General features: G+C 49.8%; 1 protein-coding gene across 4 annotated transcripts in view; it reads right to left on the minus strand.

Moving 5' to 3' along the window:
* Positions 1-25,826, minus strand: part of GAS7 (growth arrest specific 7) — a 238,943-nt gene that overhangs the window by 65,984 nt on the left and 147,133 nt on the right. For all 4 annotated transcript variants that reach the window (XM_062216544.1, XM_062216547.1, XM_062216546.1 and 1 more), the window contains exon 2: positions 19,277-19,397. In XM_062216544.1, the coding sequence (XP_062072528.1) occupies positions 19,277-19,397 (121 nt within the window). The remainder of the gene's footprint in view (positions 1-19,276; positions 19,398-25,826) is intronic.

Genomic DNA, 25,826 nt, shown 5'->3' on the forward strand with positions numbered 1-25,826 from the left:
TGATGCCTGGATCTGAGGACCACACCTTACAAACCCCTGGCCCACAGGAAGCCAAGGAATTGTTGCTGAGTGCTCTCTGCAACGGGTGCTATCTGCATCCAGGCGGGGCAATGAAATACAAAAGGCAAATCCCTTGTTATTTGCAGGAACATGGATGGACCTGGCAATCATGATGTTCAGTTAAAAAAAAGCCAGGCCCCCAAAGCCACATACAGCACCATCTCGCTCCTATGTGCAACCTGAAAACTTTGCTCATAGAAGCATAGGGGATAGAACAGAGGTTATCAGAGGCTAGGGAGAGTAACAGGGAGGGAGTGATGGGAGATGTTGGTTAACAGGTACCTAGTGAGACAGGACAAATAGGTTCTCCGGTTCTATTGTACACAGGGGGACCATAGGTAATGATCATGCACTATATATTTTTCCTTAAAACAAAAACTTGAAGGCCATGAATGCTTCTACCACGAAGAAATGATACCTGTTTGAGTAGACGGATGTATCTACCCTGATTTGAACATGACACAATGTGCACAGGTGCCAAAACACTGTACCCCACAGATTTTGTGCCATCTGCTCTATCAGTTAAAAATGAGTTGGGGGGAAAAGGCACAAGGATCAAACCGACATGCCAAGCGCTCTTGACTTGAAAACACCCCATTGCCTCCTAACAGGAGGGGGCTGAGATAGCCTGGAGAGTCCTTCCTTTCTCTCCTGGAAACAACGTTCACAGGCACTCAGCGTGGTGCAGAGTTCACACCACTGGAGGCTTTGCCACGACACAGTCTCTAACAGAACCGGGCTGCCCCGAACCACGGTAATAGAAGTATTCACCTTTGTACGGAAAAGGCAAGGAAAGCACCAAAATGTGCATGTGGGCATGTGCCTGGCTGCCTTCAGGGGTTCATGCTGTGAACCCCACAAGGCCTTATGAAGCTGTCTACAAGGAAAGCACTGGAGAAGGTCCGTGATGGTTCCAAGTGTGCCACGTGCCTCGGGGACAGGATCAAACCTGCCTTCCTCATCGAGAGCCGAGAATCCCTGTGAAAGCGCTGAAGGCACAAACACAGAGCCAGAAAGTTAATTTTTTTTTTAAATGAAGCTTGAATAATTTTAAAAAAAATCAAAAGGCTTAAAAACAAGCACAAAAACCATGTCAGGCTGGCCCAGGAGATGCAGACAAAGAAACGGGACCCCCTACAGGGCTGGTTCTCTGACAGTAAAGAGATGAGCCAGCTCCACAAGCATTCAGGCATCAGAAAAGCTGTGTCCGGCTTTCCTTTCCATCTCTAAATTCTGTGGGTTGGGAACGTTCTGCATTTGCACACCTGCTAATCAGAACGCACTGTATGTAGGAGAAGCTGCCCCGGGGCGGGGTGGGGGAGATGGGGCATCTAAAGGAGTATGGTGTTTCCCAGGACTTGTGGGTGGTGACACCCTCACCACCACCAGCACACATCCACCTTCGGCACGGCAGCAGAAAGCAAGGGAGCCATCAGCTGGACTGGAGCCCGCCCTGCCGCTCTGTCTTCATCTTATCCGGGTCATCTGTTAAGACCCTATTTTCAAATAAGGTCACATTCACAGGTACTGGGGATTAAGACTTCGGGATCATTTGGGGCGCAGGTGTGGGCTCCTCAAGGGCCATGTGGATATTTATAACATCATCCACGGGTCATATAAAATCATCAACTTGGGGCCAGCATTGTGGTGTAGTGGGTTAAGCTGCCACCTGCGATGCTGGCATCCTATATGGGTGCTGGTTCATACCCTGGTTGCTCCACTTCTGACACAGCTCCCTGCTAATGCACCTGAGAAAGCAGAAGATGATGGTCCAAGTGCTTAGGCCCCTGCCACCCATATGGATGAAGCTCCTGGCTTTCACCTGGTCCAGCACTGGCCAGTGCAGCCATCTGGGGAGTAAGCCAGAGGATAGAAGAATTCTCTCTCTGCAACTCTGGCTTCCAAAATAAACGAATCTTTTATAAAAATTATCAACTTGAAAATTCGTCTGCTTTGGATTTACTGAATTCCAAGTCTCACCAGCGGTTGCCTTGGCAGGGCCAGACCCCATGACTGTGTGGACCTTCCCCAACCCTGTTTTGGGGGCAGGGCATGATTTTTTTTAAAGATTTATTTATTTATTTGAAAGGCAGAAATACAAAGATAGAAGGGTGGGGGGAGAAAGACAGAGAGGTGTCTTCCATCTGCTGGTTCACTCCCCAAATGGCCACAATGGCCAGGGCTGAGTCAATCCAGAGCCAGTAGCAAGGAGGTTCCTCCAGGTCTCCCATGTGGCTGCAGGGGCCCAAGCACCTGGGCCATCTTCCTCTGCTTTCCCAGGCCACAGCAGAGAGCTGGATCAGAAATGGAACAGCCAGGACTTGAATCAGCACCCCTATGGGATGCTGACACTGCAGGTAGAGGCTTAACCTTCTATGCCACAGTGCCAGCCTTCAGGGAACGATTTAACCTGTGACAGGAAGCAAATGGCTGGGGCTGGTTAGGGACAGTGGGAAGCCAGGTTGGAGGTCCAGCAAACAAGTGGAAGTTGACCTGGAGGCAGGAAAATCTCCCTCTACAAGAGGTGGAGGGGTCTGGGAGTTCAGAGCAGAGAATCCAGGTGTCTGGCGTGGCCAGGAGAGGCCACAAGGAAACCAGCACAGAGCATGAGACAGCCAAGCTCTAACAACAGTGCAGGCCCACGCAGGTGCTTATGCAAGGCATATGAACACAGCCGGGGAGGGACACAGTGTGTCCTGGCTTCCAGCCCTGCACACTTCTTCTGTGACAGAAAGTGGGTGTCACCCACCACTGTTGCACACTGCCCACACCATAAAAATCAAAGACCCTGCGCCCTTTCAGTCTTAGGTCTGTGCAGTGTGGCCCAAAGGTAGACTTGCAGGATGTGAGCATCCAACGACAGGAATGGAAGTCTGAGTCATACCCCAAGAGAGAGTGAGCAGGTGGGTATCGTGCCGGGGAATGGGGGCCACAGGGAGCATCCTAACCAAGCCCCAGTCTTCTCTATGTCAGAGACATGATTCGTGTCCTGCTTAGTAAAGGAGCAGAGATCCAGGGAAGAAACACTGGAAAACACAGAGAAGTCAGAAGGGAAAGTAAGAACTCCTCCCCCGGAGGCAGGTGTCTGGCACAGCCGTTAAGATGCCACTGGGGACGCTTGCATTCCACATTAGAGCACCTGGGTCAAGTCCTGGCTCCTCTGTGTCTGATCCAGCTTCCTGCCCATGCACGCCCTGGGAGGCAGCAGGAGATACTTCAAGCACTTGGGCCCCTGCCACCCACATGGGACACGTGGCTTGAGCTCCTGGCTCCCAGCTTTGGCCTGTTGCAGACACTTGAGGAATGAACCAGTGGAAAGAAGATCTTTCAAAATTAAAAAAAAAAAAAATGAAAATAAATAATTTTCCCACAATGCTTCCTAATCCCATACTGAAGCCCCTGCTGCCCTGGTTGCTAGGGTCCTTCCTGGGGAAACAGGCACAGAGCCTGAAGGGTTTGCAGAAGCAACAGCAACACCCCACCTCGCCTCTATTTTTCGATAGGGGGGACTAGAGATTTTAGTACCCTGCAGATGCATGGGAGAGCTTTAGAAACTGGCAGCCAGCAGTGCCATGGGCGAGACCCTCAGCCAAGCCCTCTCCCCGACAGTCTAGAGCAGCTGTCGAGAGCACAATCAGAAGCATCTGGAAATCAACTGTTTTCTAAGTGTCTCTGGCTTGCAGCTTGTACCAGAAACCCCAAAAGCCAACCCTGCAGTCTCTTGGAATGGCTGTCATTCTGGTACCCAGGCAGCTATTTTAAGCAAGAGCCCACATGCATGGGCAGCCTGGGAAGGCAGACCACCCTTCCTGCTGCTGGCTACACTCTCTGAGCCTCCCTCCAGGTATGGGGCTGGCGGGGCCCGACTGCAAGCTATCCTTGGCAGTATGGGGCACACATCTCCGCTTGTGGGCTGGCAGTGCCCAAAGATGCCACTGGTGGCCTGCTACACTGTGGCGTGGGCAGTGGATTCATGTCCTGGGTGTGTGGGGGCGGGGGCGTTGCTGTGATAATATAATCACTAGGTGGCTTAAACCACAGGAAGTTTCTCTCCTGGCTTTTGGTGGCCTCTAGCATTTCTTGTTTGGCAGATGGCTTTTTCTCTGTATATTCACATCATCTAGGCACATCTGTCTGTGCCCAAATTTCACCTTTCTATAAGGACTCCATCACACTGGAATCCTAACCAATAGGGCCCACCATAGTCCAGCACGGCCTCATCTTAACCTGATCACTGGCAAACATCGATTTTCAAATAAAGTCACATTCTCAGGTCCTGGAAGTTAGGACTTCAACACCTCTTGAGACTGGGGGGAGGGAGAGGACAGAGAGAGAAAGAGAGAGAGAGAGAGAAGCCTGGGGATTCACAGAGCAAGCACTTGACATGGCCCAAAGCAAGGAAACCACGATGGGACAGGGGACCGTAAGCTCCAATGACAGTGCAGGTCCACGCGTGTGTTTATGCGACTCATGTGAGTATGGGCATGCTGTTTGCTAGGATAAAGGAGATTTCTGTACCAGCGGGAAAACTGCTGTTGCTCTAACCTCCCCCCTGGCCACCAGAATCTCCCCCTACCACCAGCAGGTTCCCACAATCTGGCCCCTAAAGGGTTCATGTCTGGCCAAGTGTTGAGGGAGGGCTAGGACCACAGGGCAGCGCACTGTTCCCTATGTGTCCATCCTTATGGCGTCCCACTCAATGGCCTCCTCCACTCTCACTGCTCTTCCAGGGTCTGTTTCTTCTGGGGACAAGGGCATCTCTGGGCCTGCACATAGGCATTCGCCACTGCTGGAAAGAGGGCAGGAGCTGTGTGCAGCAGAAATTTCCAGAGTGCCTGCTATGTGCAAGGATAACCAGACCCCTGAGGGCCTCCATGCCCATTTGGCACAGCTCAACACACTGCTCGCGGGGAGGGAGCGTGCAGGACACGCGGCACCATGCGTGACTAACTTCTCACTCCTTTTCTTCCTCCCACGTCTCTCGGATGAGCTCTGCCTACCTTGGACTCCAAGTTGGACTGAAATAACAACAAAAAAAAAGCTTTACCCCACTCCAAGATCTTCCTCCAACAACAGAGAGCTAGCTCGTCAACAAGAAATCCTGCCAGTCTTGCAAATGGAGGAGGCACATTCCCAATCAGTGCCAGTAAGGTTGAGTCTCATGGTCTCACAGAATTTTCTAGAACCGGAAGGGCCCTTCTGAGGTCTATCTGGGCAGGAGAGAAAATCCATGCCAACCTGCAAGGAAAGGCATGCTGAACAATGGACATCCGCTTTGGGCAGCATTCAGCCCTTACAAACACCATTTGCATTGTGTTTGCCCACGCCACCCCTGCAAGGAGCTATCCAAGTGGATAATTAGAGCTGAGCCTGTAGAAGACATTTAGGAAGCACTTGTTGCTTGCTATCAACTCACATGTCTGTGCCCACTCACTGATTAGAATATAGCCCACGGAGAATTTCCATGTGTGCTCAGGGTTTCACTGATCCACGGGACCCATCCTCTCAAGAGCCCCACTGGTTACATCCCCCCGGGGCTGTCCTTGCTTGGAGTCCTCCATGTCCTGCTGTAGCCCTGGGCTTCCACTGCACCTTTCACCTCACCCTACAGGCCCAGGAGCTCTCCAAAAAGTCGGTGCTTCCTGTACTCAGATGTCACACACACGTGACAGCTCCAGGAAAAAGGTAGGAGAGTGGGGTGAGTTTGAAGGTCCCTGTGCAACTGCTGCTTCCTCGCTGTGGGCCCGTTAGTCATTTCTCCTTGGGTCTTTTTTTCTTGAAAGGCAGATAGCCAGAGATGGAGACAGATAGAGATCTTCCATCTGCTGGTTCAGTCCCCCAAATGCCTGCAAAAGCATGGGCTGGGCTAGGATAAAGCCAAGAGCAGGGAACATAATCCAGGTCTCCCAAATACTTGAACCACTACCTGCTGTCTCCCAGGGTGTAAACTAGCAGGAAGCTGGAACTGGAAGCAGAGCCAAGGCTCAAACCCAGGCACTCAGAAAAGGGGTGTAGGCTTCTTAGGCAGCATCCTAACCATGGTGCCAAACGCCTGCCCACTCCCTGGATCTTTTCTTTCCTACTTCCAAGTGCATCCATAACATGCATTCTGTCTGGGGCTGCCTCTCACCTATAATGCCTGATGCAATACCAAGAGGCTCCATCTGAACCCAGGGCTAAAACTCAACCACCCCCAGAACTGGACACGGAAAATAACCATACACGCATGGCGCCCAACTCAGCCTGAAAAAAATCAGGGTAAGTGGGAACCTTCTCACCTCCACTCAATTCTGCTCAGGCAGGAATGGGCCACACCACAGAGAAGACAGGGATCCATATGTTTAGGGAAGATCTCACAATTTTTTCAATGTTGGCAACAAACTGAACATTGTTAGACACAGTGTACATAGAATAAAATGCTTCCATGGATAGTCTCGGCCCTAATGATGGTTGCTTTTAAAAGATTTATTTATTTCAAAGAGTGACAGAGAGAGACACACACACACAGACACATACACACACACAAAGAAACAGATCTTCTATCTTCTGGTTCATTCCCCAAATAACCTGGCAACAGCCAGGCTGAGCCAGGCCAAAGCCAGGAGCCTGGAACTCCATTCGGGTCTCCCACGTAGGTGGTAGGGACTCAAGTACATGGGCCATTCTCGCCACTTTCCCAGATGCATTAGCAGGGTGCTGGATCAGAAGTGGAGCAGCTGGGACTTGAACCAGTTCTCCGGTATGGGATGCTGGCATTGCAAGTGGTAGCTTAACCCACTGTGCCACGATGCCAGCCCCTACTCCAAAGACGATGTGGTGTGTAATATCTACTTCATCTGTGGACAACCCACCAAGATTCCAGAGTCGTGAGCCTGTCTGATCACCACCTCCCCTGTGTCCCACCTATGGAGACACACTAGACTGTCATGCTATGGTGTGGGGGGTGGTTTGAGCAGGGCCCCAAAGGCTCTTGTGCTAAAATTCAATCCTCACTGTGAGGTGCCACTCCAATTGTGGGTCTTGGGGAGGTCTCTACAGTTAGGTGAGGTCATCAGGACAGGGTCCCCATGGTGGCACACCGGTGATGTTTTACCAAGCGGGAGAGAGATCAGAAGACACACAGGGGCACTCCCTGTCTTTTGTCACTTGATGCCCTGTGCCACCTGAGGACTGTCAGATCACCAGACCCCGCCCCTCAACCTTACAGGTCTGGAACCTACAGCCAAAATAAACTTAGAAAAATGACCCAGCCACAGGCATTTCATAGGAACAGAAAATGGACCAGTTTCCCTAGGAATCCAGCACTTTTGAAAAAGGGTTCACGGAGCAGTCAAATATCATTCGTTTTGGGTACAGAATTCATAGCAGGCCTGACCTTTCTTTACCCTCAATTAACGAATACTGGTGGCTCTAATGACTGAGGGAGAGTCTGCCACCTTTCATGGATTATCTCTGCTGTACTCCCGGGTCCTGCTGGACTCCGTGGGACCCCTGAGCTACATGGTGCAAGGAACAGAGCAGGGACAGGAGTTGTACACAGGCATGCTCATCTAGACCAAAGCGGAAGTCAGGCTGGATGCCCCAGGCTAGACGTTTTTGGAAAAGAGAAAAAATGAAGGAGAAACTTCACAGCTCCTCCAAACCTCCCAGGTATGAACTGGACTCTAAGAGATCATCAGGCTGACACTGTGGCGTTGTAGGTTAAGCCTCTGCCTGCAGCACCGGCATCCCACATGGACACCAGTTCAAGTCCCGGCTGCTCCACTTCTGATCCAGCTCCCTGCTAATGTGCCTGGGAAAGCAATGGAAGATGGCCCAAGTGTTTGCAACCCTGCACCTACAAGGGCAAACTGGAAGAAGCTCCTGGCTCCAGATCAGCCCGGCTTCAGCGATTGCGGCCATTTAGGCAGTGTACCAGCTGATGGAAGACCTCTCTCTCTCTCTGTCTCTCCTCTCTGTCACTTTGCCTCTCCAATAAATAAATAGATATTAAAAAAAAAAAACAGGTCATCAGAGGCAAGGAAGCTGTTCATCTTGACCATGTATCACAGTGCTAAGCAGAATATAAAAAGGAAGATAACAGAGGCTTAGTGCTGTGGCCTGAGATTTGGTATCTCATATGACAGATGTGCTATCCCATATCACAGGCAAATATCATTCTTTTTGGGTACACAATTCACCACAAATCTGAGCTCTCATTAGGCCTTAATTAATGAATACTGATGGCTCTAATGACTGGTGGAGTCCCGGCTGCTCCACTTTTGATCTAGCTCTCTGCTAATTCAGTAGAGGATGGCCGAAGTACATGGATTCCTGCCACCCATATGGGAGACCCGGGTGGAGTCTCTGCTTCAGCCTGGGCCAGCTCCAGCTGTTGAGACTGTTCAGGGTGTGAACCAGAGAATGGAAGATCTGCCCCCACCCTGCCCCGTGTGTGTGTGTGTCTGTGTGTCTCTCTGTGTCTCTGTGTGTGTGTGTGTGTGTCTGTCCCTATCACTTTTTCAAATCGATCCATTGATCTTTTTTGAAAAAGACAACATTAATACCAGATTCTTTCACTTAGCATTAGCTGGAAATAAAGTTGAAACCAGAAGTTGTAGGTGGTTTCCTGTTTCTTTTTTTGTTTGTTTGTTTTAATAGCAAGAATGCTAAGCTCAAAAGTTTCTGAGCTACTAACTGAAAAGTTTAAAATGATAAGGCTAGCTTTACCACCTTGATATCCAGCTAAGAATAAAGGCTAGAAAATACACACCAGTCAGCTACCCTGATGGCCTGAACAACAGAAACGTGAGCCCAGGGAACGCCCTTCCTTGGCAGTTGGACCTCGATCACAAATCTCTTCACTCATGAGATTCTACTTTAATTACAAGCTCATGGTAGATAGCCATTAATCTTAGGACTATGATGCATGTTTACCTGTTTAAAGAACCCTGCATTTTCTCACTGTATTTCGTTAAGTGAAAATTGGATTTAATTTGCTCCCCAACTTCACTTGATCCACTGAGCAGGCCTCTACCAAGTCTGTTGTTATCTCCTTGCAAGTGAAAAAAAAAAGTGGTGACTGTTACAACAACTGCAAAATATAAAACAGAAATATTTACTCTCTTTAAATATAAGTTCTCATTGATAAGTCCGTCCTGGGAAGTATATGCAGTATTTATTTATTATTTATTTGAAAGGCAGAGAGACAGAGACAGACAGAGAACTTCCACTCATTGGTTCATTCCCTGAATGCCTGCAACCTCCAGGCCTGGGCCTGGCCAAAGCCGGGAGCCAGGAACTCAATCCAGGTCTCCCCTATGGGTGGCAGAAGCCCAACTACTTGAATCATCACCTGCTGCCTCCCAGGTAGGCATTAGTAGGAAGCTGAAATCAGGAACAGAACTGGACTTGAACCCAGGCATTCAATACTGCAACTAGACATCCCAGGTGCCATTGTACCTGCTACCCAAACCAAGCTATTGATAGTTGGTTTCTGGAGGGGGTGGGGACTGTTTGTTTTATTTTAAACAAACTCTACTTTCTAGGTATTTGCAGTGTCCACCAAAGTTTGAGAATCAGGAGGAAGGAATCCCCAACCAAGTGCTCTGGAAGGTCACCAAGAAAGTCCCAAGTCTGCCTATCATCCCTACACACACCTGCTGTTAGTGACATTGACATTGCAACATAATTCACGTGCCAGACAGCTCCCTCTGTAAAGGCACATATAATACAGGGTTTTTCCAGGATATGCAGAGTTGCATAATGCTCACAACACCAAAGCTTGGAACACATTTTCCATGGCCTTGGAAGGAACCTCCACTCCTATTTGCAGTCACTCTCTATTTGCTCCATGCTTCAGCCCCTGGAAAACACTCATCCACTTTCTGTGCCTGTGGATTTGCCTGTTCTCGGCATTCGGGGTAACCGGAATCACGCGGTCCGAGGCTTTGTGTCCCCCCTCCCTTGACCTGGCCTACGGCTCTCCAGGCTCATCTCTCTCACAGCGCAGCTCCATCAACACTTCATTCTCTTTAAGGCTGAATGCCGCTGCATGGATACTTTGATTGCATTTATCCATTCACCAGTTGAAGGATGTCAGAGTGGTTTTTGGTCATTGTGGATAATGGTGCTATGAACAAGCATACACAGGTATTCACGTGGACCCAATCCTCCTGGGGCCATAGCTAGGCGTGGAATTGTTGGGTGATAGTCCACACATTCTGCTTGGTTCCATCTCCACATCAGAGCCGCTTGCCACTAGTCAGTAATTTCACCTAACAGCCCACGAGAAACCTTCTCACAAGGTGTATCAAGAAGTACCCTTTTGCAAAGCAAAGCCACTCAACTTCCCAGAATGGAGAAAAAAAAAAAAAAAAGTCTGTTTCCCTGGCCTTTTGACTCTGCTGTGTCTTTAGCTTTTTGGCAGTGTGAATGACTCTCTAATCGACTTGAGCGTTTCCCACAGACAAGAGATAACTGGTCTTAAACACTGGCAGAAAATGGAGGGTGTATTATGCACTGAAGTGTTACCTAAACGTTAGAAGCTAAAACGGTGCCTTCACAGAGAAAACAAAACCCACAGCAAAGCAGATTAGCAGCAAGCAAACTTTAAAGACTAATAACCATCCACAAAGGATCCATAAAAGAAAAATAATAAAGCCAAAATAAGGAATGTGCATGTACACACACACACACACACTCACACCGAACACCACATTTAATCAACTGAATGTGCCAGATCCAAGCATCTTTGAAATCTCCCATTTGCTCTAGACAGATGGACAGAAAGAAATAAATTGGTGTTTTGGGTGTAGGAGTTTCTCAGGGTGACTTTTATTAACAAGGCATTATCGGGCTGTTCTGTTTGGCAAGTTAGAAAAGTATCCAATTATGTGTAACAAAGAAAAGCTGGAAGAATGCATTTTAGAAGTCTTCTCCTGGAAAACCTAGCCAGAAGCTCACATTAGCTCCTGATGTAATAATAAAGTTAAATGGGAACCCACTCTCTAACAGAAAAATTAAAATAAGAAATCAAGAAAATTACTGACTATTTGGCAAGTGAATCCAAAAGCTTAAATCCTAGGTTAGTCCTCCAAGCTTCACTCACAGACAAAAGAAAGCATTTACAGATGTAGACACTTTGTCAAAAGAGGCTTAACAGCAACTCCAAGATCCCCGGTTTCAGTTGACACTCTAATGAGATAGGCAGGTTTCTCCTCAAAGTAGTAATTTCTGCTGGTTTTATCAATGCATCCACAAAGTTGGTTATTCTCATTCTGAACTGTCACCACCACCCATGCCCATCTTTGCCAATATGGAGGTGAAAAACAGGGAGTGGGAGGAGCATCTGGCCAAGGGATCGAGGCTCTGGTTAGGGCATCCGTATCCCACATCGAGTGCCTGGGTTAGATTCCAGCTCCTGACTCCAGCTTCCCACTCATGCAGGTACTGGGAGGCCACAGTGATGGCTCAAGTAACAGTGTTCCTGACACCCACATGGGAGACCTGAATTGAGTTCCGGCCTCCTGGCTTCAGTCTCCTGACCTAAAGTTATGAGCATTTAGCAAATGAACTAGCAGACATGAATGCTCCCTCCCTCTACCCCTTCTTTCTCTCTGCTTCAGATAAATAATGAAATAAGAAATAAAGGAAAAGAAAACTGGGGTTCAGTCATTGCCTGGCTTATAAGTGGCCAGGTAACTCTGAGCATGTGTTTCAGTGTATGGGGGGCTCCATTTCCATGTTTGTAAAACAAATGAGTTTTACCATGAGACCAGGGCTTAGCAAACTTTTTCTGTCCCTTTCTGCTACAACTATTCAGCTCTTCACTAATTTTTTAAAGGTTTACTTTATTTATTTGAAAGTCAGAGTTACACAGGAGAGAAGTCAGAGAGAGAGGTCTTCCATCCGCTGGTTCACTCCCCAATTGGCCGCAACGGCTTGAGCCGCGCCAATCAGGAGCCAGGAGCTTCTTCCAGGTCTCCCATGCGGGTTAAGGGGCCCAAGCACTTGGGCCATCTTCTACTGCTTTCCCAGGCCATAGCAGAGAGCTGGATGGGAAGTGGAACAGCCAGGACTTGAACCGGCGCCCATCTGGGATGCTGGCCTTGCAGGCGGTGGCTTTACCTCCTATGCCACAGCGCTGGCCCCTCAGCTCTTCACTATTATGCAAAAGGAGATGTAGATGGTGTATCAACAAAAGGGCACAGTGTGTTCCAATAAATCTTTACTTACAAAAATAGCTGTATTTGACCAGTAAGCCGTAGCTTGGCTACCCCTGTGTTCGACAGTAGGGAAGACCTCTTGTAGGATGCCGATGAAGTGAAATTAGCCACTGAAACCCACATGTCCGAATGATCGTGTCACCAAGCCTGACATGAGAGAGACTCACTCCATGGCACTCTGTTCTAAGGGGGTCTCTGCCTGGGACGCCGACATTGGGTCTTCCTTGTATTTCCATCAACTGCCCACCTTTCTAGCGTGGTTGATGGCTCACTCATGCTCTGTTGACCATGCACCCTGGGCTTGGATGAGGCATCAGGCTGTGGGGGCTGGCGTCAGGCTTTCTGAGAAGCTGCTGGGAGTCAGATGATGCAATCCCAAACTGTGGAGAAACAGCTCTCAAGGGCTGGGGCTCAGCCAGTGGGAAACAGCAGATCAGAGGGAGCGTTACCTGTTGGGTCACCGTATTCCACTGTCAAACACTAGGCCACATCCCAAGGCATCTTCCTGGCCTTCCCTCTCTTACCCACCCTCAGTGCTCCGGGTGCAGTTAACACTTAATCCTTGCCCCAGGCTCTGCTCTCTAGTGAGACTAGGCTAAGACATCCCTTTAATGCTTTCTCCTTTAGATATGGAAAAGCGTAGATAGAATGAATGAACCTACTGGATCTAAAGTGTACAAAGACAGATAAGCAAATGGTAAGATACTAACTGATACAGTAAATAAAAACGAATCTTGGCCTTCAACACAGGCTTCGAATACCCCTTCCATGTCCAAATGGTAAAATGTGTCCTAAGTCATATCTCACAGGCCAGTGTCTTTTCCTATGGCTGCACAGGAATGAAATATATGCACGTGGGCTTCCAACTGTAAGTGGGAGAAACCAAGTTTGTGCTGTGTCTCTTGAGACAGAGATGCTCTTGAGTATCTGGTGTGCAAGTAAGACGTCCCTGCTGTGGCCTGAATATGTTCAAGAGAAAGCCTGACCCCCAATGTGACAGTCAGTGTGACAGTCGGGGCCTCTGCGGGGGTGATTGGCTTAGGAGGCTGCATCATCGTGAGGTCAGTGCCCTTATAGAGAAGCCCAAGGGAGTGTGTCTGACATGAAAGAAGGTGAAACTGAACCCCTAGAACATAAAAGCAGGACCCAGCCTCTTGCCGGTCCGAGGTGTCCTTGGCCTGTCCTCTATGAGGGAGCAGTCCAGCTGGCCTTACAAGGTTCTAATCACCAGACTTAAGGAGTCATTTGCTTCTCCTATAGATAAGAACCTTGGTGGCCAGTATTTTCCAGGAGTGATTTGTGTAGGGGAATTCCAGGTCTGGGCAGAATATAACCGTCACCTTCATGTAACCCCCAGACCAACTGGAGCCCACCTGGCCATCACAAATTCCCTAAAGATCATGGTATCCCTGACCAGTGGAGGGAAGGTCACCATGAGCTCCACTGATCAACCGGGAACTTGGACACAAGCTGATCACACACCTCTCAGCCCCAGTTTCAGTCTAGAAGAACCTTCAGCCCTGACTGCTCGGGGAGCCCAGGAATGAAGCAACAGCTGCCTGGCCTCTGGCTCTTCATTTTGCAATAAACACCTGCTTTCTTCCACCACCCCGACGTCATGGATTGGCTTTCTGTGTCAATCACTTTAGGGAGAGTGGACCCAGTTTGAGGGTTCTACAGCAAAACCTCCAACTAATTTGGGGTGTCGCTTGGCCACAAAAGGAGGACCTCTGGAGACACTGAACCTGCCCACAGCTTATTCTAGACTTTCTGGTCTCCAGGACTATGAGAAATCCATTTCTGTTACCACCCCAGTCCATGGTCTTTCACTGCAGCAGCTGGAACAGACTAAGGCCCTCACCCCCCAGTGACAGATTCTCGGTCCCTGTCTGGGGTAGGCTACTGATAAGAGCTCACTGTCCATGAACTGAACACAATCCCAATTTTTCAGCTATGTGTGATAAGAATGGAACATTTTGCTAGACAGTGCAAGACAGGTCATTTCCTAATACCGGAGTCCTCAGGGCTGACCGCAGGGCCATGCCACGTGATGAAATACCATACAGAACCACAAGCCTCAGTGGGTAGGGGGACAGGGACTTCCCAGTGTCCCATGAAGCATGCTTGGAGGACCTGGGGATATCTATGAAAGCCACAGCACACCTGCACTAACACAACTGAAACCTCATGTTCGCATCTGGCCACGACCCCTTACCTTGCTTCCCGGTGACTTAAAACATCAACTCCACCAGAATTCTGATCTGTATTTCTGTCTGTCTCTGACTCCCCCTCCTCCAATCTCTTCTCCCTTCCTATCTCTGACGATGCCTTCCTTCAAAGCCTCCTTGCCCAAGGTCATCTTTGCAGTTCTCCACTGAAGAAATACAAGTTTGAGGCCAGCACCCATGGGTGTGCACAAAGGTGACCAGCCCAAGGGGGCACACAGAGGTGCAATGTATTTGGTTCTCGCGTGCCAAGTTGGACACCCACATGGCTCCCCAGGTTCCAAGCTCTGGCCCAGATGCATCCCGAGTCACAGGTCCACCCAACAAAACCTACACTAATCATCTCCCCCTGAATGTACCCCCGAGGAACCATATACTCAAATAGATGCATTTTCTTTCTTCCAAGCCTCCCCTGGTTCTCCCCAGTGTTGCATGCTCTCACTGCAGGGCTCCATCATGCAAGGCAGAAAGCCAGGAGGAACGTGAGCGGTGCCCATCCCTGCCTTGCCATCTCCTGTCTCACGGACCGCAGCTCTGCCTCCTCAGCCTCTGCTGTGGATGTGGTGCTTGACCTCATTATTTCTCTTCTCATTTAGTCGTTGGGCTCTGTGTTCACCATCCTGACACCCTTCTCTCTGTAGCGCGAGCCAGCTCGCTACAACATTCTGATGGCGTCAGCCACTGCTCAGAGCTTTCTGTGGCTTCCTATGGCTCACAGGACAAAGAGCTCACGTCTCAAAAGGCCACACCCCTTACTTACTATCCTCTGATCCTTGCCAAGGCCAAGTCCACCAGCTGCCTTGCCTTTGTTCCCATGGTCACTTCAGACATCTGACACCCTGATAACGTTGACTATCCCCTCCTTGGACTCTCAGATTTCCATTCTAACACCTACCATGCTGATGGGCTTATACAGGATCAATGTCCCTTATCCAAAAAGCTCAGAGACAGAAGTGCTTCATATTTGGGAATTTTTTTAAATTTTGGAATATTTGCATACACATAACATCTTAGGGATGGGACAGAAATGCAGACATGGAATTCCTTTATGTTTCATATATACCATACATGCAATCTTACAGTTATTTTTAGTGTATCTGATGTGACTGTGATTCGTCACGTGAGGTCAGGTGTGGAATTTTCCACTTGTATATCACGAGTGGAAACTCAAAATTCTGGATTTGGAAGCATTTGGGATTTCTAGAGACACTCAACTCATTTGTTTCTCTGGCCCTCTTAGAATTGCAGTCTCTGAAAGCAGAGAGCCTCCGGTTTGATTTTGCATCCCCAGAGCAAACACTGTGACAATTCTCACCCATAAAATGCTAATGGATGTGAGAATAAGCAGATTAGCCAGCACCAGGCTGCACAAAGGGAAATGACACTTTTAGCTGGTGATGGTTGCAACAAAAGGGGACAGGACACCTATTATACCAGGCACCCTCTGGGAAAGAAGAGATTAGGGATTAAGGGAGAAAGAGGAGATGATGGCCTCTGTATCTGTGGGTTTCAAGGCTGAGGATCCTGCCAACCGCAGCTGGAAAAAAAAATCACATCTGTACTGACTGTGGCCAGACTTTTTCTTGTCATTACTTTCCAAACAAAACAGCAAAACAACTATTTACATGGCACTGACATTGCCTTAGATGTTGTGCATCCTCTAGAGATGATTTAAAGTGTACTTCTATATAGGGCTGGCATTGTGTCCCAGTAAGGTAAGTTGCTGTTTGCAACACCAGCATTCCACAGTTGAGTGCTGGCTGGAACCCCGCGCTGCTCCACTCCTGATCCAACTCCCTGCTGATGCACCTGGGAAGGTAGCAGAAGATGTCCTAAGTACCTGGGTCCCTGCTCCCACCCCTGCCCCACTGTTGGAGACCAGGATGGAGTTCCAGGCTCCTGGCTTTGGCCTGACCCAGCCCTAACTGTTGTGGCCATTTGGCGAATGAACCAGCAGATGGAAGATCTCTCTGTGTCGCTCCATCTCTGTCACTCTGCCTTTCAAACAAATGAAATATATTTTAAACAAAAATACAGTACACAGGAGGACGTACATAGATCATGTGCAAATACTACACCATGTTGTATATAGGAATTAAACATCCATGGATTTTGGTATTCCTGGGGTCTTGGAACCAATCCCACAAGGGACAATTATATTTGGTAAGAAAAATAGACAAAGACAAGGCTTGGAACAGGGACTCTGTGTCCCGTGAGGAGGGTTTGGGGTGTTGGTGAGCTGGGGTGTTGGTGTTCCTGGGCAGGAATGGTGAATGGTGCTTCCACCTGCCCGTCTGGCAGGTGTGGCCACAAAAGACCCAAGCATCGGGGCAGAAAGACTGATATGGTAGCTGGCAATGAGGCCCGGACTCAGTCATTTAAAGAACAACGTGGACAGTACATATTTTCTATTTATTTTATCCAATTAATTGTAAAAGAACAAGCATACATATGTCTAGAAGATGAGATATACTGGAATAGTGGGAAAACTGTAGGTGATAGCCAGCTCTTGGGCATGGGAACAGTGATTTTTGCTTTTTTTTTTTTTATTTACTAAGACTTATTTACTTATTTGAAAGACAGAGTGAGAAAGAGAGAGAGAGCACACACGCACTTCCATCTGCTGATTCACTCACCAAATGGCCACAACTACCAGGACTGGGACAGGTGAAAGCTAGGAGCCTGGAACTCCATCTGGGTTTCCCACGTTGGTGGCAGAGGCCAAAACACTTGGGCCATCTTCTGCTGCTTTCCCAGGCATATTAGCAGGGAGCTGGATTGGAAGTGGAGTGGCTAAGCCACGAATTGGAGCCCATATGGTAAGTGGTTGCAGGTGGTAGCTTAACCTGCTGTGCCACAACACCAGCCTGATTTTTGCTTTTTATTTGAAACCTGATAGGCACAGAATTTTTTATTCTGAGACTACACTCATGTCTCATTTTTTTTTAAAGATGCTGCTGCTGATGTTAGAAAGTCATTTTTCCACCCATGCACCTTTGCAACGGATCCAAATTCTTGACCATCTCAGGATCATTTGGCTTAAATCCTGCATCTCCCAGGTGGAGCGGCACTGAGCACACCCCGTCTGAAACTCTTGTCTTAGACAAAGGTGCAAAGCTGCACACGTGTTTGTTCAGAGGAAGTGTAAGACTAGGAGGGCTAGAAATAGTCACACTTCCCCTTTCCTAGAAGCTCTGGTTACCTCTTCCTCTAGAATACCCCTCGAACCCACAGAAGGGCAGCTTGCCAATGAGATAGGAAGAAACCACCTGACAGCTGCTGCCTTTGTCTCCCAAAGCAGCAGCTGTCTCTTGTCACCAGAGCCCTTCTAGTGCAGGTTCATGATCATAAGCTACACTAATGATCCTGCAGTCCCCCTGCGGTAGGGAGAGGAGGCCACAAAGTCAAGGGAGGCACAGAGGGAAGTGAGAAGCCAAGGCCAGGCTAGCAGGTGCATGTGGGTCGAACTCCACGTCTGCCTTGGCCCACTTGTCTGGGATCCCAGGCAAATCTAACTCCCCTTGTGCTGATCTTGTATCTCATCAGGTAAACAACAGAAGCAAACAATTTTTACCACTTAAATGCAAAGCCAGGAAGTGGATGCTTCAGGGCTGGACTCCTGGCTTCCCGGGGGCCCCTGTCCTCAGGCACACACTGCCGTGCTGCTTATCTCAACTTCTTTTCCAGAGCCAGGGAAGCTGGTTAAACTAGATCTGCTCTCACCACCGGTGGGCCTCATGCACCACCATGATGAAACAGAGAGGGAACACACTGTCATCGATCTAATGACAAACCATGGCACCTGACACCTGCAGCTGTTTGGTGGTTTTTGTCAAACCAGCACCACTTCCTATAGCCCCTTTAAAAGCCCGCAAACACCTACCTGCAGCAGAGCAGGAGTCCTATGCTCTCCTCTGCTCTCTTTCCTTTACCCCCAAACCTTGTCCTTATTATTTTGATTGGCACCAGGGACAGGGCTCGAGATTTAAGTAACAATCCTTGCAGTTCCCTCATGGCAACGACCTCATGGGGTCTGGAAGTCCACACCCAGGGTTCTCAGCTATCTGCCCTGCCCTGCCCAGAACCATAGCCCTGCTACGTTCCCACTCACTGCTTCTAGCACCTGCTACCCCGTGCATCTTCCTTTCATAAACCTTCTCCAGGCTACGTCTCGGAATCCCGGAGTCATGGAGAGGGCCCAGGGAGTCCTCAGTAACTGGGGGGCACTGAGGCACAGACCTGCACAATTAGTAAAAGCACACAGAACCTGAGTCACTTGCCAGATGCAGCCCCAGGTTTCCTATAGAACTTTCTGAGAAACACCAGCCAGAAAGATGTGCTGGGGAAATGAGGAAAACCCCACGCTGACAACCCCTGCTTTGGAACTTCAGCGTCAGTAAGATTTTCCAAGCTCCAAGGAATCACACAGAAGCTTAACCCATGGAGCTGGACACCAACCAAGCTGTTGACCACAGAATCTGTTCAGATCTCTGTTGGAAAACACAGACCTAGACCATGAGGCTGCGTTCCAGGAAGATGCCCAGGGTGCCTATGAGAGTCTGAGGATGACCCGAACCTGAAGACAGCCCCAGAACTACAGCTCCACATCTGGACTCCCCCACTCCCTCTGGCCCGGCACCGTGGGAACAGCAAAACTCTACTGCAGCCGCTGCACACAGATCTATAAAGCAGAAGCCCCCAGGCGAGGGGCGGCCCCTCCAGAGACAGACGCTGGGCTGAGGAGTGGGTATGCTGGTGAGGGAGGCACCTGCGGGCGGGACTCACCGTTGGTGGCTGTGTTGACATAGTAACGGCGTCCCTGTGGAGACAGGTAGCTCTGCCAGCCAGGTGGGAGGACGACCGTCTGGCTTTCCTCTCCCGGCGGAGGAGGGACCATCCCAGGCTTCTGTCGGAAAGGGGAGAGAAGGTCACACATACTTGCAGCAGTTCGGCAGCTATCTTCCAACCCGGAGGTCAGGGCTGGTGACGTCACTCTGGAAAATAGGTGGACACAGGGAGTGTGTGGCCCACAGGCCTCCCTGGGCTGGATCACAGGGAGCACCTGGGATCTCAGGGGCTGCAGGCACTGGAGGGGTGGTGGAGGAGAGCGTGTGTGCATCAGAGCCACTGCAGAAGGGACAACTTTCCCCAGGAGCACAGAGGGCAACGGACCTGGTCTCGTCTCCTCATCCGTCCCCTGCAAAATCGCTCACAGGGATGCTTGCCCCCTGGGGGGATCCTGTCACTCCACGAGCTCCCGCTGTGGAACCTAAAGGTTACATCTACAGGACCGCTGACTGCCACGGCCGACGAATCCCAGGCCTGCTATGCAAACCTAGCCAAGGCGGTTCATGCAAGCCGCAGCAGAGCGAGACGTAAAACATTCAATAATGATGCCGAGACCTGTGAAACATGGGATGGAAGGTTTTCTCACCCAGGATCCAAATCACTCCAGTAAAGGGGACAGGCAGGGACCCTGTAACAGACAGACCTGCCTTTTTACCATCTGCCACTACACACTGTCTAATGCCCTTCACGACACATGCAGGATTACTTTTCTTAAAAAACCATCAGAGAAACACAGGTAAGACAGAGAAATTAGACACAGAGCACACACACAGATGCTAAAACAGCAACATCTGGGATCCCCTGCTGCTGCCATTATTGGGTAATGTTTATTGTCTTCTGTTGACTTAGGCATTCTGGCTAAATTTTTTCTCCTAAACACAAACATGAATGGTGTTACCTACGGGATGTTTAAAAATGAGGACAGAAGGTCCAAATTAATCCACACGATGGCTGTGCCTCTCGAACAAAGTGAACTGACCCACACACAGAATGCCAGCATGGAGGGGTCAGAGGAGCTGTGAATTACTCAAGCCAAGCCAGAACCTGGTCAGAAACGTAAAAGCCGAGGCAATCGGCTCCGAGTCTCAGCATCGCCCCCGGCCTGGCCACTGGTGACCTTTGTTCAGGAACACGAGGTAACAGACTGAAAGGGAAGGGTTGCAGGCTGCTCTCCCGCTCTGTGGAGGCTGCAGAGCCACAAGCGCGTGCCTCCTGCTGTGGCCTGCGTGCCTGCCATCAGGAAAGCCACGGCTCCCACCGCTTCTAGCAGCAGTCCCTCTCCTGCTGTCTGCGACTGAAAGGGAAGGGTTGCAGGCTGCTCTCCCGCTCTGTGGAGGCTGCAGAGCCACAAGCGCGTGCCTCCTGCTGTGGCCTGCGTGCCTGCCATCAGGAAAGCCACGGCTCCCACCGCTTCTAGCAGCAGTCCCTCTCCTGCTGTCTGCGTAGCTGCGGTGCACCGTCCATTGTGAAATATCATGACTTAATGACCTGTGTGTGTGTGTGTGTGTGTGTTGAAGTACCCCATGTCCACGAGGTTACATTTTGGCCAAGGGGGCTGGGAGTAAAATATGCATGGGAGGTGAAAGGGCAGGGAGTGTGAGTGTTTGACCTAAGAGAAATCCGCTACCACTGGGGGTGCTAACATTTCAGGTCCTACGTCAGGGTGGCTAGTTCGAATCTCAGCTCTGGCTCTTCCTTCCAGCTTCCCGCTAATGCAGACCCTGAGGAGGTCTGCAATGATGGCTGGGTCTTTGCAACTCACATGGGAGATCCAGATTGAGTTTCCGGCTCCTGTCTCCAACTCCAGCCCAGCCCTGGACATGGTAAGCATTTGAAGAGTGAACGAGTGGGTGGCATCTGTGTGTGTCTCTCTCTGCCTCGCACATAAAATATATATGTTGTGGGATTCCTAGGATGGGGAAGATGTGGATGCTTGCTCAAATAATTTGGGGGGGGGGGACAGGAAGTTCTTACTTAAAAGCTACGGGGCAAGGTTAGAGATCGAATTGGCCAGAAATGGACAGCAGAGAGAGGGACACAGGGGCAGTGGGAACAGCTCTCGGACCTCAGGCTCAGCAGCTGTCAGTGCGACCCTGACTTGGCCAAGCAATAGCCATGTGACCCCAGGCAAATGACTCCACCAAGCTATTTTGGCATCTATAAGAGGAAGAATGATAACATCAGCCCCGCTGTGGGAGATGCGGGGGGAGGGGGGGGAGCTAACAATGCACACTGGGCAGCTGGCAGAAGGTCAGCACCAGGAATGCTCCCCAGATGGGTGCTCCCAATGGAGAGGGGCCGAAAGAGACCAAGCTTCCCCCAGGACCTGCCTACTGCGCTGTGAAGCTCATGAGACTGAACCACTTCCACCCCAACACCACCACGTGGGGGATGTCACCATCCTCTGAGGTTTCTGTTTCCAAGATCACTTTCACATAAAAGGCCAATGCTTGTGGACACTTTAAGACATTGACCGAGGCCTCCTCTTGAGAAGCTGGGAAGCAAGGGACCACAGCTTTCAGAGGGTGAAGAGCAGGAGGATGAACCATCGGACCCTCGGTGCTCCACTTACAGAAGAGCAGTGAGGGCACCTGTCCCTCCTCCAAGGCAGCACAGCGCTTCTCTCTTTAGCATGTCAGGGTCTGCATAAGACAGGAAGGAAGGAAGTACCCTGCAGTGGCCCCGGTCAGCAACAGTATGCGGTGTGAGTCTACCCAGCAATTACGGTCTCTCCCCAACTCATTTTTCAATTTAGTTTCCATCCTAGATAAACCCTTCCCTTGCCTTCCTTAGTCCTGTGGCTTCTCTCCTTCAAGTCTCTCAGCTCTTTCCCATGGGAACAGGAACTGGAGGCAGAGATGACACAGCCCTACCTTCAGGGAACCTAGAGGTAAATCAGGGTGCCATGGTGGAGCGAGGAAGGTGACTTCCTCCAACTCAGAAATGCACTAGGTGTTTACAGAACAGCACCTGAAAGAGCCACCCTCATCAGCCAGGGTGCAAGGCGGGGTTTCTGCCCTTACTTTCCTCTCTGATTTGTTCAGTAAACCGTCTGCTTCAGTGGGTGTTGGGTGCAGCAGTTAAGATGCCACTTGGGATGCCTTCATTCCATATCAGAGTCCCTGAGTTCGAGTCCCAACTCCCTTGCTTCCAATCCAGCTTCCTGATAATGTGCACCATGGGAGACAGCAGGTGCTGGCTCAAGTATGCAGGTTTCTGCAACCCACATGGGAGACCTGGACTGAGTTCCAGGCTCCTGGATTTGACCTGGACCAGCCCCAGCTGTTGCAGATATTTGATGAGTGACCAGTGAGGTCTCTCTCTCTCTCTCTCTGCCTTTCAAATAAATAAATAAATACATAAAAGTTTAAATATGGGCTGCTTAAGAGTCCACGAGGGCTTTAAAAAGTTCAGGGGAAAAAATAAGATTAAAAGGTCAGTTTATTTTGGTGCAAAAACATTTTGAAATCTATGTATATAAGGGTCTTCAAAAAGTTTGGTGAAAATTGCTTATTACGAAAACACTATGTGTAGATGTCAAATAGTTTGCACTGAAATAAGCTTGTCTTTCAATTCTGCTTTCTATGAACTTTTTGAATGTGAAAGACCATCCTCTAAGGATAGGAGGAGATGTAGGCGCCTTCTGCCTCTCCAATGGGTGCGGGGTCTGTCCATGTTACAGCACAGATGAGCAGGCTACTCCTCTCTGCTTCTGAAGACCAGACCATTGTTCAGACACGAGACCCAGACTTTGCTTCTCCCTTCATCAATGGTTGACACTTGATTGCGTCTACTTTTTGGCTATTATGAAAAACACTGCCACGAACGTTCCCCTACAAGTTTCGGTATCAAAAGGTTTCTAGGCCATCTCAGAACCCTAGTCTAATAGGCTCTCAAGGCACAGCTGAGCTCAGATCCCACTTGTGCCATCAATTGTGACTTCTACCCTCACCAAATGTTTCCAGTACACCGTGGACTGGGCCAGGTGCCTTACACAATGATCTAATCTTTACACAAGCCTGTTTCACAGATGTCATTTATTCTCATTTTAAAATGAGAAATCCTGGAATTTAGAAGATTCAGCAACTTGTCCTATATTGCACAGCTAATTAAACGGTGAAACCAAATTATGTAAAAATATTCATTTTCTTCTAGTGACTCTTATCTCGTGACCTAAAGTCGGGCTCCCCTAAGTGCCTTTTTCCTGACCTATCCAGAATCAATTTCATTTGTTCACTGGGACCCCCCCCCCCCAAAAAAAAAAAAGAGGCCGACAACTAACTCAGGCCCGACTCTCCTGGTCTCTGAATGAACATATGCCTTCCTGGGAGATGTGCAAAAATATCACCACCCTCATGCAAGCCGTCACGTTCCCCAGCTACAGGCTGACTTCCTTGCATTCTTATATAAAACACAAGCCCCCCCCCCCCCCCATTCTCCTTTTAATGGTGGCTACTGATTTCCCCTGGGAAAATAAGCAGGCAAGCAAAGAGGAGTCATCCAGAGATCAAAAGCAGAGCCCCTCTAGCAGTTTCTGAAAGCATGGACACCCCAAGACACCCCCTCAGTCACAGGATGTGGCTCAAAATGCACATTCCCAGGCCCTGATGCCACCACCCAATCACCCTGGGACCCGGGAGTCTGCATTTTAACAAGTCTCCTGGGCGAGTCCTACATTCAGTGATTCAGTAGAAAACATCACTTCTGAAATAATACCAGGAGCATAAAATTTTAATAAGCACAATTTGTAAAAAGCCAGTGCTGAGCTGCATGGTTACTTATTAAAGGGACCACTCCTGTCCCCCAGCCCCGAACCCTTCACGGGAGACTCCAGGTTCTGCCTGCAGGCAGTCTCCAGCCTCTACCCAGCTCCCCACAGCCTCTGCCACTCTTCAAACTCAAGTTCAGCCCAGGACGCCAATCCCTCCACCTGCAGAACTCTGCTGGGAGCACCTGCTTCTTACCTTCTCCGGAAGCAGCAGCAAGCAAATGCCACTGGCAGGTGCCAGCGGGGTCTTGTGGGACACTTCACTGAGCCGGCGGATCAGAGTCGGAAGGGCCCCCACTCTGCGTCCTCTCACACCCCAAGCCCAGACACAAGAGCAGCTCAACAGAAAGGCTTATCCAGAGGGCCCCACACCCCTCTCCCCCACACCCAGATCTATATATAACATCTCTGAAGTTGTCAGCCTAACGAGCCACTTTCTGGCAGCTCCGTTGCCATGACAATGACTACTAATGAGCCCAGGGCTGTGATTGGCACTGCTCGAAGGCTCCTCCACAAAGGACTCTCCGGCAAGTTCCTTCCCCTACCATATAGCAAGCTGGACACCCAGAGGCAGCCATGCATGACCGGGAACTGCTCCATCACTAGGGCACCCTGAGTAACCCAGACCCCAGTAGCCAGGAGTGGCCTCCACTGCCAGCTCTGTATACTCAACAGGGGTCACTCAGTGGTAGGGGCTGCAAGGAGTCACCAGGAAGACCAAGACCCAGCTGGGCTGGAGAATGGATTCATTGCCACCTCCCACCTTTCTGCCAGACACCTGTTTAAGGCTGGTAGACTCCTAAACCGAGCTGGGAGCAGCTATCCAGGGGATGATAAGCGCCACTGACTAGGGGTTAGGCAAACACACAAGGAAGGAGGGGCCCACCCTTAAAGTGATGCCACCAGCCTCAGAGTCTACATCCACAGGAATCCTGGGCACCCTTCCTCCATCACACAGGTGGAAGCACTGCCCTTCTCTGCTCTGGCAGCCTTCCCGCCATGCAGAATTGAGACTCAGAGAATACAGGTGGGGAGGAAGACGGGGGGGGGTGGGTCCCTGGCAATGGCACAGTGCATTCTGGGGTGTGCAGTCTTCACAAGAAGCTTTATAGGAGACAGACTGCGTTTTTCTGAAGGTCAGAGACTCAGAGCCTCGGTGAGGAGTGGGGGGGGGGGGGGGGGGGAGGATGAGGAAGGGGAGGAGGAAGGGCCGCCCCATCAACAGAGAAACAGACTGCAGACCAGGGAGGCAGGGCCCCATTCCTCTTGTTCCTAGCTTCAGTCTCAGCACAGGGCCCAGAACACTGAATGAACACATGATGAATGGAAACTGGGAAGTGTGGTAGGAACTGGGCTACAAGTAGATTGGAGGCTATTTTATCAAACAAAGTACACGAAGAATGGCAGTCCCTGCAAGGTACGTGCTCCACCTATGAACAAATGCCAGCTCTCTACAGATCTGATCCACGGCTTCCTTACAATGAATCCAGGGAGGAGACAGGTAATACGAAGTGTTTATCTCCAGCAGTGGCAAGGGAAGCAGAAATGGCGAATCATCACCACCTTACACAGTATCCAGAAGAGACACTTCAGAAAACTGTAGCAACCTTAACAAAGGGCAAGGAGATACAGCCTGGATGACACCAGCAAAAAAAAAAAAAAAAAAAAGACAAGTAGAGAGCAAACAAATACAAAGAAACACAGGGAAGTCAGTTTGGA

The sequence above is a fragment of the Lepus europaeus genome, chromosome 18 (assembly GCF_033115175.1).
Source record: "Lepus europaeus isolate LE1 chromosome 18, mLepTim1.pri, whole genome shotgun sequence".
NCBI classification, from domain to species: domain Eukaryota; kingdom Metazoa; phylum Chordata; class Mammalia; order Lagomorpha; family Leporidae; genus Lepus; species Lepus europaeus.